At 31.6% G+C, this 14,640-nt stretch overlaps 1 protein-coding gene across 3 annotated transcripts; it reads right to left on the bottom strand.

Moving 5' to 3' along the window:
- Positions 1 to 651: 651 nt before the first annotated feature.
- Positions 652 to 9,675, bottom strand: LOC107031696 (protein PTST homolog 3, chloroplastic). Of its 3 annotated transcripts, none has more exons than XM_015233146.2 (12): positions 9,350 to 9,675; positions 6,713 to 6,832; positions 5,840 to 5,973; positions 5,543 to 5,698; positions 4,562 to 4,694; positions 2,808 to 2,871; positions 2,667 to 2,717; positions 2,477 to 2,530; positions 1,786 to 1,905; positions 1,460 to 1,659; positions 1,195 to 1,246; positions 652 to 1,045 (listed from the first exon to the last, which is right to left on the bottom strand). In XM_015233146.2, the coding sequence occupies exons 1-12, from the start codon at positions 9,496 to 9,498 to the stop codon at positions 947 to 949; spliced, it is 1,332 nt and encodes a 443-aa protein (XP_015088632.1). In that variant the 5' UTR covers positions 9,499 to 9,675; the 3' UTR covers positions 652 to 946. The 3 variants fall into 3 exon arrangements, with proteins under 3 accessions (XP_015088632.1, XP_015088631.1, XP_015088633.1); XM_015233145.2 differs by having other exon boundaries at positions 5,543 to 5,746; positions 9,350 to 9,674; XM_015233147.2 differs by lacking the exon at positions 2,667 to 2,717 and having other exon boundaries at positions 2,477 to 2,524; positions 5,543 to 5,746.
- Positions 9,676 to 14,640: the final 4,965 nt, after the last annotated feature.

The raw sequence follows: 14,640 nt of genomic DNA, 5'->3' as shown, positions 1-14,640 counted from the left end.
CGGATTGTTTGACCTTGAAAATGTGTCGTTTTGGCCGTGGTAACCAACTGGTTCCATAGCTAAGGTCTTGACAGACGTTCATCTAAATTTTCGGCAAAAATAATGTTGGAATTCTGAATCAGTTAAAATCCCATAGACTATCACGAAAATCAAATAAAATAAGGGGTTTACCTGGGGCTTGTTTGACCTTGAAAATATCCCATTTTGACCGTGGTGACCAACTGACTCCATAGTTAAGGTCTTAATGGGTGTCCATGTAAATTTTCGACAAAAATAACATCGAAAGTTTTGATCACCAAAAAAGATGGTTGATTAAAGCACACGAAAATTGGTAAGGGGGGGAGGGTTACCTACTATGGGGCTCGTTTGATCTTGAAAATGAATCGTTTTGGCCATGGTGACCAACTAGATCCATAATTAAGGTCTTATGGACGTCCATGAAAATCATATAATATTTTGTAATACTTTTAACTACAAAAATCAATATAAAAGTAATTAGAAAATATTCAAAGTTAAGATAATATATTTAAAATATTTAATCATTCGATAATCTAATTAGTTTGAACCTGAAATGCTTAATAAAACATTTTGAAGACAATCTTACAAAGCCAATATTAAAGAGTTCGAAGTCAAAAACGCAAAAAAAAAAAAAAAAAGACAAGTAACTTTTCGAATTCGATTCGCTTAAGTAGGCAGTATGGTACTAAGACAAGTACTTCATCATCTTCTGTTGATTATGTCCTATGTAGTTAGAAAAACCTGAATATAATACCATATCTAAGAATGTTTATAATTACATAACTAACAAAATGCCTCATTAAAAATCAGCCCAAATATAAAAGAAACAAACAGAATAATGGGATCTATCATATCTGATGTTGCTTGTTTATCTTCACCAATGGATTGAAGTTGTGAACCACCTCAACTAACCTACCTGTGTATGTAGTCATCTATCAACTCGTAGTACATTATTGTGTATCGAACCTCTCGTAACAGACTCTCTTTGAGGATCAGTTGTCCAGCGATCATCAACAACGAATTTTATCTGTACCAAATATAGTGTCATTGAACAATGTAAGACAGCATTGTCTATGGACTAGACAAAATCCATTCAAAATACAACTATTGAGGCGACAAGTGACAACACAGCAAGCTTTTTAAACTATATTCTACAGTAGTTTGTAGATAATGTACCTCGTATATTCCTGGATACAGCCATAACACAGTTTTCCAAAGTCGAGGTTCCCTGAAAACCACAGTTTATCATGTTATTCATAATAATAGGAGGCCGAGGCCAATAGATATACAGAATAACTCTGCATTTGCATATAAATGATGACTCAAAAAGATAAGAATAGTTCAAATCTATCAGGGCAAATGATCAATTGGACAGAGTTCTTGTTTCGGAAAAGGATACGCAACAAACAATGTGTTATTGAAGATTTGACAGAATAATAACCTCATGCCAATGGGATTTACGATATCCGATGATGCTTGGATATCTTCGCCAGTGGGATCTACGATATCTGATGATGATTGTATATCTTCGCCGATGGGATCTGGTGATTCTTGTGGATCCATTTTTATTTTCTGATGCCACCCATTGAAGCTGCCAGCCACCTCAACATTTTCACCATCTGCCCAGTATTGGATTTCAACCTAATAGAAACAAATGTGCTAAATCAACAACGTTTTCCCCATCTGCACGGGTATTAGATATCTCAACCTAACAAATGTGCTAAATCAACAAGCCATAAAAAAATTCACGAGAGATTGATTGAATACCTCCTTTAGTCCTGAGAGGCTATCTTCAGCAGCATTTAGCTCGGCATCTTTTTCTGAAATAAGTCTTTCCGCTTCCCTTATTTCTGTTTCAGCTTTGATTTGCAAAACTGACAGTAAGCGCTGAAAGTAGAAATATAAGAAAATTACACTTCTCCACTTCATGAAGAACCAGTTGTTCATTTGAGTAATAATATGTTACAAGTATCAAAGAATTATGTTTAAAATTCTCGCAATCAAAATAATACATGACCAAGATAGCTGAAGTGAATTATCAAAATATAACATCAATGATCATATCAGTAGCATGAATAAACTAGTTCAACTCAAATGCTACCGAAGGTTCCCAAAGAAGAACAGTCCAGTTTCTCTTATCCACTCGTCTTTTCGTAGTTTGTTGAGTTATGTTATTGTGTATAGGATTGTGTCATCAAAAAGTCAAGTCACACTTTGGTACATTACAAAATATATTGAGAAACTGAACATGAGAGATCATAAGCCAATAGTTAAGATGACATAGAAGGATGTAAAATAAGTGGAAACATCTCTGCAGCGCAGCGAAATGTGTCTTTTTCTATCATTTAAAAAAGGAAAATATGCATTACCATAGCAAGACAAAGAGGGAGTTAGGTCTTCGTATTATTATCTTCTTTTCTTTTCCTGAAATTGGGGAAGAGTAAAAAGGAAATTATACCTTTTCCTCTTCAATCTGCTGCTTCAATTGAGTTAACTCCAGCTCCTTCTGATGCTAAGAACAGCAACAAAACCATTTAAGACACTGGTATACTTGTGGGAGATGTATATAAGAAATGTCTGAACAAAGAAAAATTGAAGCCAAGTAGGGTAAGCAAAATTTGAACAGTAAATTGTCCAAAGAGCAGTACCAGCACGAACTTGAGATGATTAATTTCAGCTTGAATCTCCATATTGTGGGGCTAACAGATAAAATATGAAGGCAAAGGAAATTCCAAGTCAAAAATGGAATCAAATAAAAAGCAAACAATCAGAACAAAGAATTTTGTCACCTCAATATCAGCACTAATTATCCCTTCAGTCATGGTTAAGTATTCAGTTGACAAGCTATCGTTCCTACAAAAATCAAGGTGCATTTAGATAACAGAAAGATGGAAAAACCCGAACAAAAAGCAACTTAAGATTTATTCTAATCTTAAATCTTAGAGCTAGTAAGACAATACAGTTCATAGACAAGAAGAGGACGGGAAATCTAAACTCTTCAAAGAAGAAAAGGTCATCAGCTTGTTGAGAGTACGTGGAAAAACATCAAGTTGGATTTGTTCGAGTTTTTAGCCAAAAACATCTAAACGTACCTAATACCTCAAATCTAAACGACATCTTAACTATCAGATTTCATCCTGCTGCTAGTTTGTTTCGAAACCAACGGTCGTGACTCCTCCCATAGAGCTTCCCCCAACTTAGGTGGAGTTGTAGCATAAAGGAGAAGCAAATACCTAGGAAAGCAGCTCTTGAGCTTTCAACTCTTTCTCTCTCCTCGATGCTCATTCTTCCAAAATGATAAAACTGTGAACATGCCTCATCCACCGGCGAAGGTGGTCATCAAAGAGGTGAATGATTCTGCAAAATTCTGGGACAAAGAAGAACTTCACTGGGTTTTTGGTGAACACAGAAGGGGACTATAGAAGTATACTGAAGGTATTTATTTGATTCCTTGTTATTTTTACAGTTCATTTTTTCCCTTCCTCTTTTAAATTATAACATTTCTTGGTGCCCTGAATTAGTTCTTGGTGTAAACCAGGGAAACTACTTATTTCTGTATGAAGCAAAATCTGTGCACCATCCCTGTGCTCACGTAAACCCGCAGTTTAGTTCTTCAATTTTTTATGGAAAAATGCACAAGTACCCCCTTAACCTAAGCCCGAAATCCCAGAGACACACTTATAAGTAATTTTCTATCCCTTTTCGACCTACATGGCACTAGCTTGAAAAAAAAATCAACCAGCGTTGAGCCCACAAGATAGTGCCACGTAGGCCGAAAAGGGGTAGAAAATTATTAATAGAATAAGTTCAGGGGTAATAGGACCTTAGTATAGTATAAGTGTGTCTCTGAGATTTCGGGTATAGGTTGAGGGGTACTTGTGCATTATCCCATTTTTTATTGAAAAAGAAGAAAGAAGATGATCACAAACCTATCATGTGCAGATCATGTTTCCCTCACAAAGACTCCAATTATTCCTTAAACCATAGTCTTTTTTTCCTTTCCCTCTTACTTTTACTTCCTAGTCAAACATTTCGCATTTGTATAACCGCAATATATTCTCAACCAAACTATCTTTATTGTTGCCAGAAAAAAATGTTCCAGAATTAGCATAGCTTTGAGGAAGTCAGGCGCTCTGCACCTTTTTCTGTTAGAGCCATTAACTTTTCGAAAGAAACTAACAGCAAGATGAAAGCTGCAAAGTTCTGGATACTCCAAGGATGTCTTTTTGTTCACAAGAATAGTTCAAGGATATAAGTTTAGGTTCAAGACATAGTTGAGGGATGTTTTTGGCCAAAGATTGATTTATTGAATCAACAAGAATGAAACACAAAAAGAATTTTGACTTCACATTCATCCTGCATCAAATTTAATAAAGTATGATACCGTATGCAGTCATCAAAAAAAAAGACCAGTATATTGATAAAGACAATTGCAAAAAAACGAAGCAGGGTCAATGAAGAACCAAAGATGGTTTACTAAAGGCCCAGTGGAAAATGAAGAACTTAAGCAGATGGAAGCTTAAATATTGCGAGAAATGCATACCTCATCAGAGAACTCTGCATACTAGGATGTTCATCATGCTGGATTGATTGTGCCATGGAACTTTCACTAAATATCTTAGCACCATTCTGTCCTTCAACAGATCCCTCTCGTTGAAAGATTTCAAAGCCACTACCTGAAAAATGAAGCAAAAACAGAACAGTTAGATTTACTCAAACACTTTGGATCTAATTTTAAAATCCACTATATTTACTCAAGCTGCTCACAGCACCAGAACTTGAAAGTTTGCTCAAGGCCTTAGCCAGTGGCAAATATTAGTCACTGGAAACTAGCTTTTGAGGCAGAATGAACAGCAGAAACAATATTGTTTTTGAAAAGTATGAACAACAGATCCAATATGCATCACAACTAATGTTGTTTTTCTTTTTTGAGAAGATCATCACAAATAATGTTTGTAGAGATATAATTATTACTCCATTATTTTTTAGAAAGGCAACCCACAACATTAGTAGAGATATAGTTATTAGTTCAATGTTTTCACATTTGGCAAGGGGAAGATGCAAGTCTCAATGCCTCCAGCGCAGCTTTTTGCAGAAAATAAAATAAGGACGTGTGGATTTCCTACTATCTGTAACCTCTTGCGTGCTGAGATTTTGCCCATATAATAAAAAAAATGAAAAAAGAACATAGCTTAGATTGAGTTGCTAGATAATTTTTAATACAGGAGACTTGAAATGGTTAACACAGTATAAGCACTTATGGAAGTGCATGAAATATATGGGGCCAAATGGTAAGTGTGTAACATGGATGAATGGAGTGCTAAGTATTGTCACCATAAAGTACCTGAATTGGTGTAAGTAAACCCAGATAAACAAGAGGAGAAGAGGATTACTTACCCTCTACACCATCCAGGCTCCATTGTGAAAAACAATGACCAATTCAGGTACTTTAGTGCCAAGTATTGTCACCTAGATAAACAATTCATGTCATTTAACATAAGCACCCTGAAGTAGCATCACTTACCCTCTATGCTATCCAGTTCTCCATTCTGAATAAAATTGGCCACCTTTTCCTCCAAGAAAGAATACCCCAATGATTCTTGATCACCAGAATTTTGCTCATCCGAATTCAGAATCAAATCATTGCTTGCATCATTCGTGTAGGCATCCGCTGCAGAAGCTTCACTTGGTAAAGAAACATCATGAGCCATGTCTGCTATTTTCCCATCTGACCTTTTAAATTAGCAGGTTGTCAACCGGAAAAATCCAAAATTAGCCTTGTTGTTACAACCTAGAATACACAGGGACAAGAACTGCTGACCTAACGATTCATCTTCACTTTTTTCAACAAGTCCATCCTCTCCAATGCACTCATAGGCTGGTTGTTTGGAAGTTAAAAGAAGCTCCTTGACAAGTTTGTATCCTCTTCTTCTAACGATGTTTGCAAGGTCTTGCCTGTGGAATGTATGAGACAATCACATAGCTTGCAAAATGTCTCTAAATATCTGGTTCTTAAAGACTCAAAATCCAAATTTCTTTGAAGAATTTACATTTGAGCAGAAACTTTTGGAGTAACATTGATGTAAGAAATATGGTTGTCTCGCATGACTGTGTAACAGTTCATATAAGTAGAATCAAGCATCAAAAAGACATGAATTAATAAAGCACAAGTTCAAGAAACTTTCCATGCCTTTGTCCTAGCACCTTTTACATGCCCAGCACATGGCGAAAGAATAAGCTATTACCTTCATGTTACAAGTTTCATTGATATTAAGTCATCAAAAAGAATTGAGTTCCATAAAATCCATTTATCTCCAAAAAAGGATAACCGGCACCTCTCAACTGCATTAGAGAAGACCTATCCTAAGGGAAAACCCAGTTGATGCCTTCTTTCTCCAGTGTTCCAACCAAATGTTGGGCATGTCGCAGGAAAACTTAAAAATGATCAAGCTAGAACTAGCTACTAGCTCCCCTACAAATAACTCAATTTGTCTTATTTCACTTGACCTCTCAGTAAGAGAAATTCTTTTTCATTGCTAATATTAGTTGGAGTTTGACATGAATTGGGTGCATTACTCTATACATACAGCTTTTAAATAGCTTCAGATCATTTTAGCTATACCAATCTTAGCTGCAAAATAGTGCGGGGGGATGGAAAATGGAAACCAGGAACATAAATGGCATTCAAGTTCACCTTCCGTTCTGTGACAGCTCTTTCATGGTGGGTACATGATCCTCTGGAAGTCCAACAGAAGATAAAAATTCTCTGATGTCGTTGCAGAGATCATCATTGCTTTTCACCTTCCGGCTTGCCCTAGACCCACCCAAAACAAGAAAAAGAACGTCAAACACCCATCTCAGTGAGATCAAGAATCAATATTTCAAGAAAAATACTCACATTAGTGCTACCAAGATTCTCTTAGCTAATAAGTCAGTATTGAGAATCTAACAATTAACACGGTACAAATGAGACAGGTAGATAAAACTAAAATACAGTCAAATGGGTGATGTAAAAGAATCTGAATTATTATTGAAGCACTCACATCAGTGCATTCAATGATTTTCATAGCTAAAATTTCACTCTCAAAGACGAGCCACAACCACAGCACAAACAACAAAAAGAGAAAAAACTAAATACACTTAGATGGGTGATTAAAATTAACCTGAACTTTGCAACTATCATAGTTAAACAGACTACAGGTGTTGCTATTAACCCCAACTCTAATGTTACTATTTAAAGTCACTCACAGTAGAGCATTCAAAGACTCTTATAGCTAAAAAGTTAGTATTAAAAACTAAACTACAAACATAGTATCAATATCAAGAACCACAAACATTGTATTGTAGCTCAAGGGTATTAGCAACACTCCATAAGTTAATTACAAAGTTGCAAACTTGAAAGTTCAGTATGCACTGCTATGTATTCTCTCTTCCTTTATTGAATGAAAAAAAACAAACTTTGAAGAAAAATCACTTACGTTAGTGCATTCAAAGACTCTTATAGCCAGTGGCGGAACAGTTCAAAAAAATATGAAGTAAACACACAAAGAAGCCGAAGGGACATCTACTTTATACATATATGTAAAGTTTCTAACCATATATAAACAGTGTAACTTTCCCTCAAAGGGTATCAGTATCAAGAATGAAACTACAAACACAATATCAGTATCAACAATCACAAACATTGTCCTGTAGCTCAGGGTAATCACAACACTCCACATTTTAAACACAAAGCTTCAAAACATGGATATCAGGGAGACTTCAATGCATTTTTCTATTGAAGCAAACAAAAAAAACTAAACTTTATAGAAAGTACACTCACATTAGTTCATTCATAGACTCTTACAGCTAAAAAGTCAGTATCAAGAACCAAAATATAAACACAGTATCAAGAACCACAAACATTGTATTGTAGCTCAATGCTAATAGCAACACTCAATAATTTAAGTACAAAGTTGCAAAATTGGAAGTCCAGAGGGACTGTTATGTATTCTCTCTTTCTTTATTAAAGCAAAAATAGCCAAAATTTGAAGAAAAAAATCACTCAGATCAGTGCATTCATAGACTCTTACAGCTAAAAATCCAGCATCAAGAACCAAACTACAAACATAGTATCATTATCAACAAACACAAACATTGTATTGTAGCTCCAAGGTAATAGCAACACTCCACAATTTAAGCACAAAGCTACAAAACATGGATAGCTCAGTGGGGATTTCAATGCATTCTCCATATCCCTAATAAAGCCCAAAAAAACCAAACTTTGAAGAAAAACACACATATTAGCACATTCAAAAACTCTTACAGCTAAAAATCCAGCATCAAGAACCAAACTACAAACACAGTATCATTATCAACAAACACAAACATTGTACTGTAGCTCAAAGGTAATAGCAACACTCCAGAATTTAAGCACAAAGCTTCAAAACATGGATAGCTCAGGGGGGATTCCAATGCATTCTCTATTTCCCTAATAAAGCCCAAAAAAAACAAACTTCGAAGAAAAACACAAACATTAGCACATACAAAAACTCTTACAGCTAAAAATCCAGCATCAAGAACCAAACTACAAACATAGTATCATTATCAAAAAACACAAACATTGTATTGTAGCTCAAAGGGAATAGCAACACTCCACAATTTAAGCACAAAGCTACAAAACATGGATAGCTCAGGGGGGATTTTAATGCATTCTCTATATCCCTAATAAAGCCCAAAAAAAAACAAATTTTGAAGAAAAACACTAACATTAGCACATACAAAAACTCTTACAGCTAAAAATCCAGCATCAAGAACCAAACTACAAACATAGTATCATTATCAAAAAACACAAACACTGTATTGTAGCTCCAAGGTAATAGCAACACTCCACAATTTAAGCACAAAGCTACAAAACATGGATAGCTCAGGGGGGATTTCAATGCATTCTCTATTTCCCTAATAAAGCCCAAAAAAAAACCAAACTTTGAAGAAAAACACTCACATTTAGCACATTCAAAAACTCTTACAGCTAAAAATCCAGCATCAAGAACCAAACTACAAACATAGTATCATTATCAAAAAACACAAACATTGTATTGTAGCTCAAAGGGAATAGCAACACTCCACAATTTAAGCACAAAGCTACAAAACATGGATAGCTCAGGGGGGATTTCAATGCATTCTCTATTTCCCTAATAAAGCCCAAAAAACACCAAACTTTGAAGAAAAACACTCACATTAGCTCATTCAAAAACTCTTACAGCTAAAAACAATCAGTATCAAGAACCACAAACATTAACAGAAACATAGATAAACCCATAATAAACCCAAAAGGGTAACTCAAACGAACCTGGATTTCTTAATTGAAGCACAAATTATTGATTTTGAACAACAAATTAGAAAGAAATGATGATTGTGGCGTATACAGATAGAAGGGTTAAGAGTCTGAGAAGGCAAAAAGAGCTTATGGGAAGTGGGAAAATGGAAAAGAGACGCCATTAGAGAACAGAGAAAGCAATTCTCGAGATGGGTTTTGCAGCATTTGAGAATTTGGGGGATTTTTTGAAGCAAAATTGAAGAAGAAGCTATTCAAGAAGAACAAAATTATGAGAAGATGACAAGTTCTTTTTCCTCTTTGGAATACTGCATTTTTTTTTCCTTTTTTAGCAAAGAATGTGGTTGTCAATTATGTAAAAAATGGTTTGTTATCCTTCTAGGTTCGGTATTCGATACTCGTATTTAAGATGTGAGAAAAATTATTTGTAACTTTTTATATTATAGTTATTGTATCGTTTTTGTAATTTCTTGTAAGTCGTTTTTGTGATTCAATCATCATATCATTTGTTATAAATAATGTTCTAATACTAATTGTTGTTTAATAATCATACTTATTTTACTTCTTTTTTAAGATGGTTTTGATTGTTGAGAATTTATCGAAAAAAATTAAATATGATTGTTATTGAAGTTTGATTAATGCATAAATAACGGACTTCAACCATATATTGCTAAAATTGAGGCAAAAATATTTAGCTGAACTTTAATTATATGCATTTTGAATTGACTTGTCAGATTTAACCACGTATGAAAAAGTCAAGCGAAAATAGTTAAATTTCATCTTTATACGCTTGAATTTTAGGGGGAAATGGTTGGATCATATACATTGTCTAAATTTCAGTATAAAACTTCAAACAACGTATATCGTATATCCGAAGTGAATAAACTTACAAATTTTAAGCACTAAAACCATATGACTTAATAGCATATTTTTTGTTTTTACATATATTGGCCACAAGTTAGATAATTTCAGAATAAATTGGTTATATCATAAATAGTAGGGACAAAAAGTGGCTACTAACTCAATATCTCCTAGTGTAAACAAGCTGGTAATAGCCCAGGCCCATATATAGGTCATATATATTGGGCCGATATGCAATTGGGCCAATTTGTACATAATGCTTCATCATTTATTATTTTTTTAAGAGTCAATTTAACTAATTTTCGAAGTTAAATTGGTTAGATTAATTTTATTATTTCAAAACTAAAACTTAGATATTTAAAAATCACATGAACAATAATTTAAAGTGTAAATTTTTTCTCATATCGGTACAATGAAGAATTATATTTTAAAATATTGAATAAAGTCTATGTAATTTAAATATTGAAAAACGAGAAGTGACACGTAATTCGATTTTTGTTTGTTTAAAGATAAGATATTGGTTTGAAAAATTATGTTCATTCTTTAGCTCCTATTTTTACCTAAAAGTTGTTAATCTAATAAACATTTATTAAACAAAAAAATCATAAAAAATATTCTAGAAACTAAATATAAAGTCAATATCCGTTGAATTTTGGATGAAGCCAAAAAGTAATAAATAATATTGAAAGGTTAACCTAATTATCTAGAGAGGAGACTTTTGTTTTGATTAAAGTAATTATGTTTCGATTAATTTGCATTTAAATCGCGTAAAATTCACTATATAACAAACGCTTCTTATTATAATTTAAATTTCCGACCTTTAATGATAGTTTTCATATATATATATACATTAAATTTTAAACATTATCAAATAATTTTAACGAAATTTTCGACTTCATCTCGAGAATATTCTTTTCTATTGTGTATTTGTTCAAGTTTACTCTTTTTCTTCTTCTAAGGACACAATTTTCAAGCATAAGTAGTAGCTAGGGTTCACACACTTATTTCAATTTGTTAAAATCATTTATTTAATTCACATGTGATTTTCTCCTACATCTAAATGTCAACTACCTTCTACCAAAATTTGTCCTACACATTTTTCTAGTTAAAAATATATATTTAGTTAATACCTATGAACACAACCATAAATACTATAATTAACACATTAAAATAAAATAATTATTAAAGTAAAAGAACCAAAGTCAAATTTGATATACTTTAAACATTATACTATAGTTATATATATGTTAAAATCTTAACGTACCTCCACACGTTAACATGTAGTTTGTTATTTTTTGTTTCATTCATCAATTTTCAATTCAAGATTCCATAGCAAAGAAGAGAGCCCCCCACCCCACCCCCACCCCCACCAAAAGATAATATTAAAAGAAAGAGTCACATTCATGAAAATAAATTTGTCAAACTTCATATAATAAGAATTTTTTACATGATTTTAATTTTTAATGACATAAATCTATCATTCAGAGATAGTATGATCTGAATCGGAGATAATAAGCCAGACAGAAATTCAAAATTTGTAGTTATTCTTGTGGTTGAATATTGAGTGGCAAATATAGACGAATTCAAGTTTTAAGTATTTAGAGTTCAGTAAGATTCTAATCATTAATTCATTGTTCTATTTACTAAAATATTGGTTTGGGATCGATTATTCATTGAAATTTAATGTATTTTGCATATAATTATATGTTTACTTTAAAATTATTGAATTCAGTTGAACTTAATAATGTCGTAACGCTACGTCCACCGTTAATTTCCGTGTATTATGCGTGTGTGATAATATCATGATTTTGCATTCATCACCAAGATTTGTATGAGCTAATTAGCTTCATTTGTTTATACATTTTTAATTTTGACCAATGTCTCTTCAACTTGAAATATTTTTAACCTTCATTTTCTAATTTAGTATTCTTATACCACTTTTTTACTTTGAAAAAACACAAATATGTCAAAAGAAGAGAGAAAATATTCCCATTAATGAAACCCCAATTATAACCTAAACAATTGTTCATATATTGCACAATTACTTTTCTAATAAAACGCTAGATTGTCATCTAACGTTTGCAATAATTTTAGACAATAATTAAGTGTATCTCATAAAAAAAATTGTCTACTCAAAAAAAAATCGTAATCTAAAAAAGTTCATAAGTTACAAAACAATAATCAGATTAAAAAATATATATTTATAAATATTTTGTTAGGTAATATAACTTTAACTAACATGCTCAAGGTCCAATAGTAATTAAGGAATATATTTTTAAATATTTTATAATCTTTTTGCCCTTTTTAATTAATTGTTATTATTAGCTGCAATTATAGGTGGTTTTGGATATATAACTTACAACCAACCTATGTATAAAGTTATTAATTATTACCATAAAGTGGGAATAATATGAAATCTTGTATGAACATAAAGAAATTCCATTTATAAATAAAAATTTTCATGCATTCTCATTAGATTTATTACATATCATTGACATTTTTTTTTAAAAAAAAAATTAGATTTCTAAAATGTATATTGACATTAATTCACCAAATTAGGTCGTTATTTGATTAACTTCGAATTTTAAGTTTTGAGTCATATTTCAGTGTTGTAAAATTTTTCATCGTGAATTTGAATTTAGCAGATTCCTAATGTGGCATCACATATCATATGGAAAATACAAAAAATTATTTAAAACAGTAGAATATGATCTACCGTTTATATAATAGAATTTTAGATTATGATTTTAGCATTTTCTCATAAAAATTTGTTTTGCTTAAAAAAAAATTCTTAAACCAAATATATAATATATCATAGTAGATAACGTAACTATAACCATATATAAATATAAATCTACTAGAAATAACATCATTTCTAAGTAAATTTGTCCTTTCTTAATGTAAAAACCAAATATATTTATTGAAATTTTACACGAAATATTAAAAAATTTATATTTTGAAATAAAAAGACAAAACTTATTAAGAGATTTTGACCTCCTCCACCGATTAATAATTGACTAATTTATATTATTAATCTATCTTTATCACATGAAAGGTTTGATTAATTAAAATAATTAAATTAATCAATCAGTGTTTATGAAGCTTTTCATAATGGTCCAATAATAGTAGCAACAGCTAATAAAAAATATTAGCAGTACAAATTGAGGAGGTCAAAATTAAGCTCCTAGCTATAAATGTCACTATTTTTATAAATTATATTATAATCTATAGATGGGACCCTAAAATAATAAAATAAAATAAAATAATAATTATAATAATAATAATAATAATAATCCCCCCCCCCCCCTAAATTTGTGATCTACATATTATAGTTGGCCACACTATAATATAGAAAAAGTTATTACTCTTGAAACAATTTTAAATTTTTATTAGGGATAACTATAGCTTTTGTCCCTTGATTATTGATGAATTCTGGTATTAGGGCCCGTTTGGATAAGCTTAATAAAAGCAGCTTTAAAAAAGTACTTTTAAAAGTGCTGAAACTTATTTTTAAAATAAGCAGTTATGCGTTTGAATAAAAGTGCTGAAATTAAAAAAAAAAGTTGTTGATGTGTTTGGCAAATAAGTGCTGATAAACAACTTTTTAAATCAAAATGTCTGAAATACCCTTAAAAGCTGTTAACATAATAAAAGTTAATTAATTTATATTTTACATCCATAAATAATTATATTTTGCTATCATTCACATATTTCTTTTTCATCACAAATTATTTATAAGAGGAATATAAACTTATTATAGACTTTAAAGATATATAATTTGAATAGATCAAAGAACGATTTAAGATTTTATTTTAGTTTCATCCATGGGTAATAATAATTGTCTATCATTCACGTATTTCTTTATTATCACAAATTATTTATTAGAGGAATATAAATTTTTATTTAAGTTATATGTGCAACTTATTTTACATTTTAATAATATATATTTTGAATAGATCACTTGAAAGATTTAAGATTATTTTATTTTCATTCATTAGTAATAGTAATTGTCTATCATCCACACGTGAAAAGGGAAAAATGGAAGAAAGAGATGTTAGGGTTATGTGGGTAATTTGGAGATTGTATAAAAATATTAAGGGCAAAAAGGTAAAAATGTGGTCAATTTAAAACTGCTTATAAGCTAAAAAAAAAACACCCCTACCCCAGCTTTTAACTTTTGGCTTAAAATAAGTGTTTTTTAACTTAAAATAAGTTATTTTGAGTATTGCCAAACAGCTAAATAAGTCAAAAACCAGCTTTTAAGTCAGTTTGACCAGCTTTTAAGCTGAGCCAAACAGGCTCTTAGGGCCCGTTTGGATGGGCTTAATAAAAGCAGCTTTAAAAAAGTACTTTTGAAAGTGCTGAAACTTATTTTTAAAATAAGTAGTTATGCGTTTGGATAAAAGTGCTGAAGTTGCTATGCCGAATGTGAAAAGGGAAAAATG

The sequence above is a fragment of the Solanum pennellii genome, chromosome 9, assembly GCF_001406875.1.
Source record: "Solanum pennellii chromosome 9, SPENNV200".
NCBI lineage: Eukaryota > Viridiplantae > Streptophyta > Magnoliopsida > Solanales > Solanaceae > Solanum > Solanum pennellii.
Note: the sequence above shows the minus strand (reverse complement) of the source record. Positions and strands in the feature narration are given on the sequence as shown.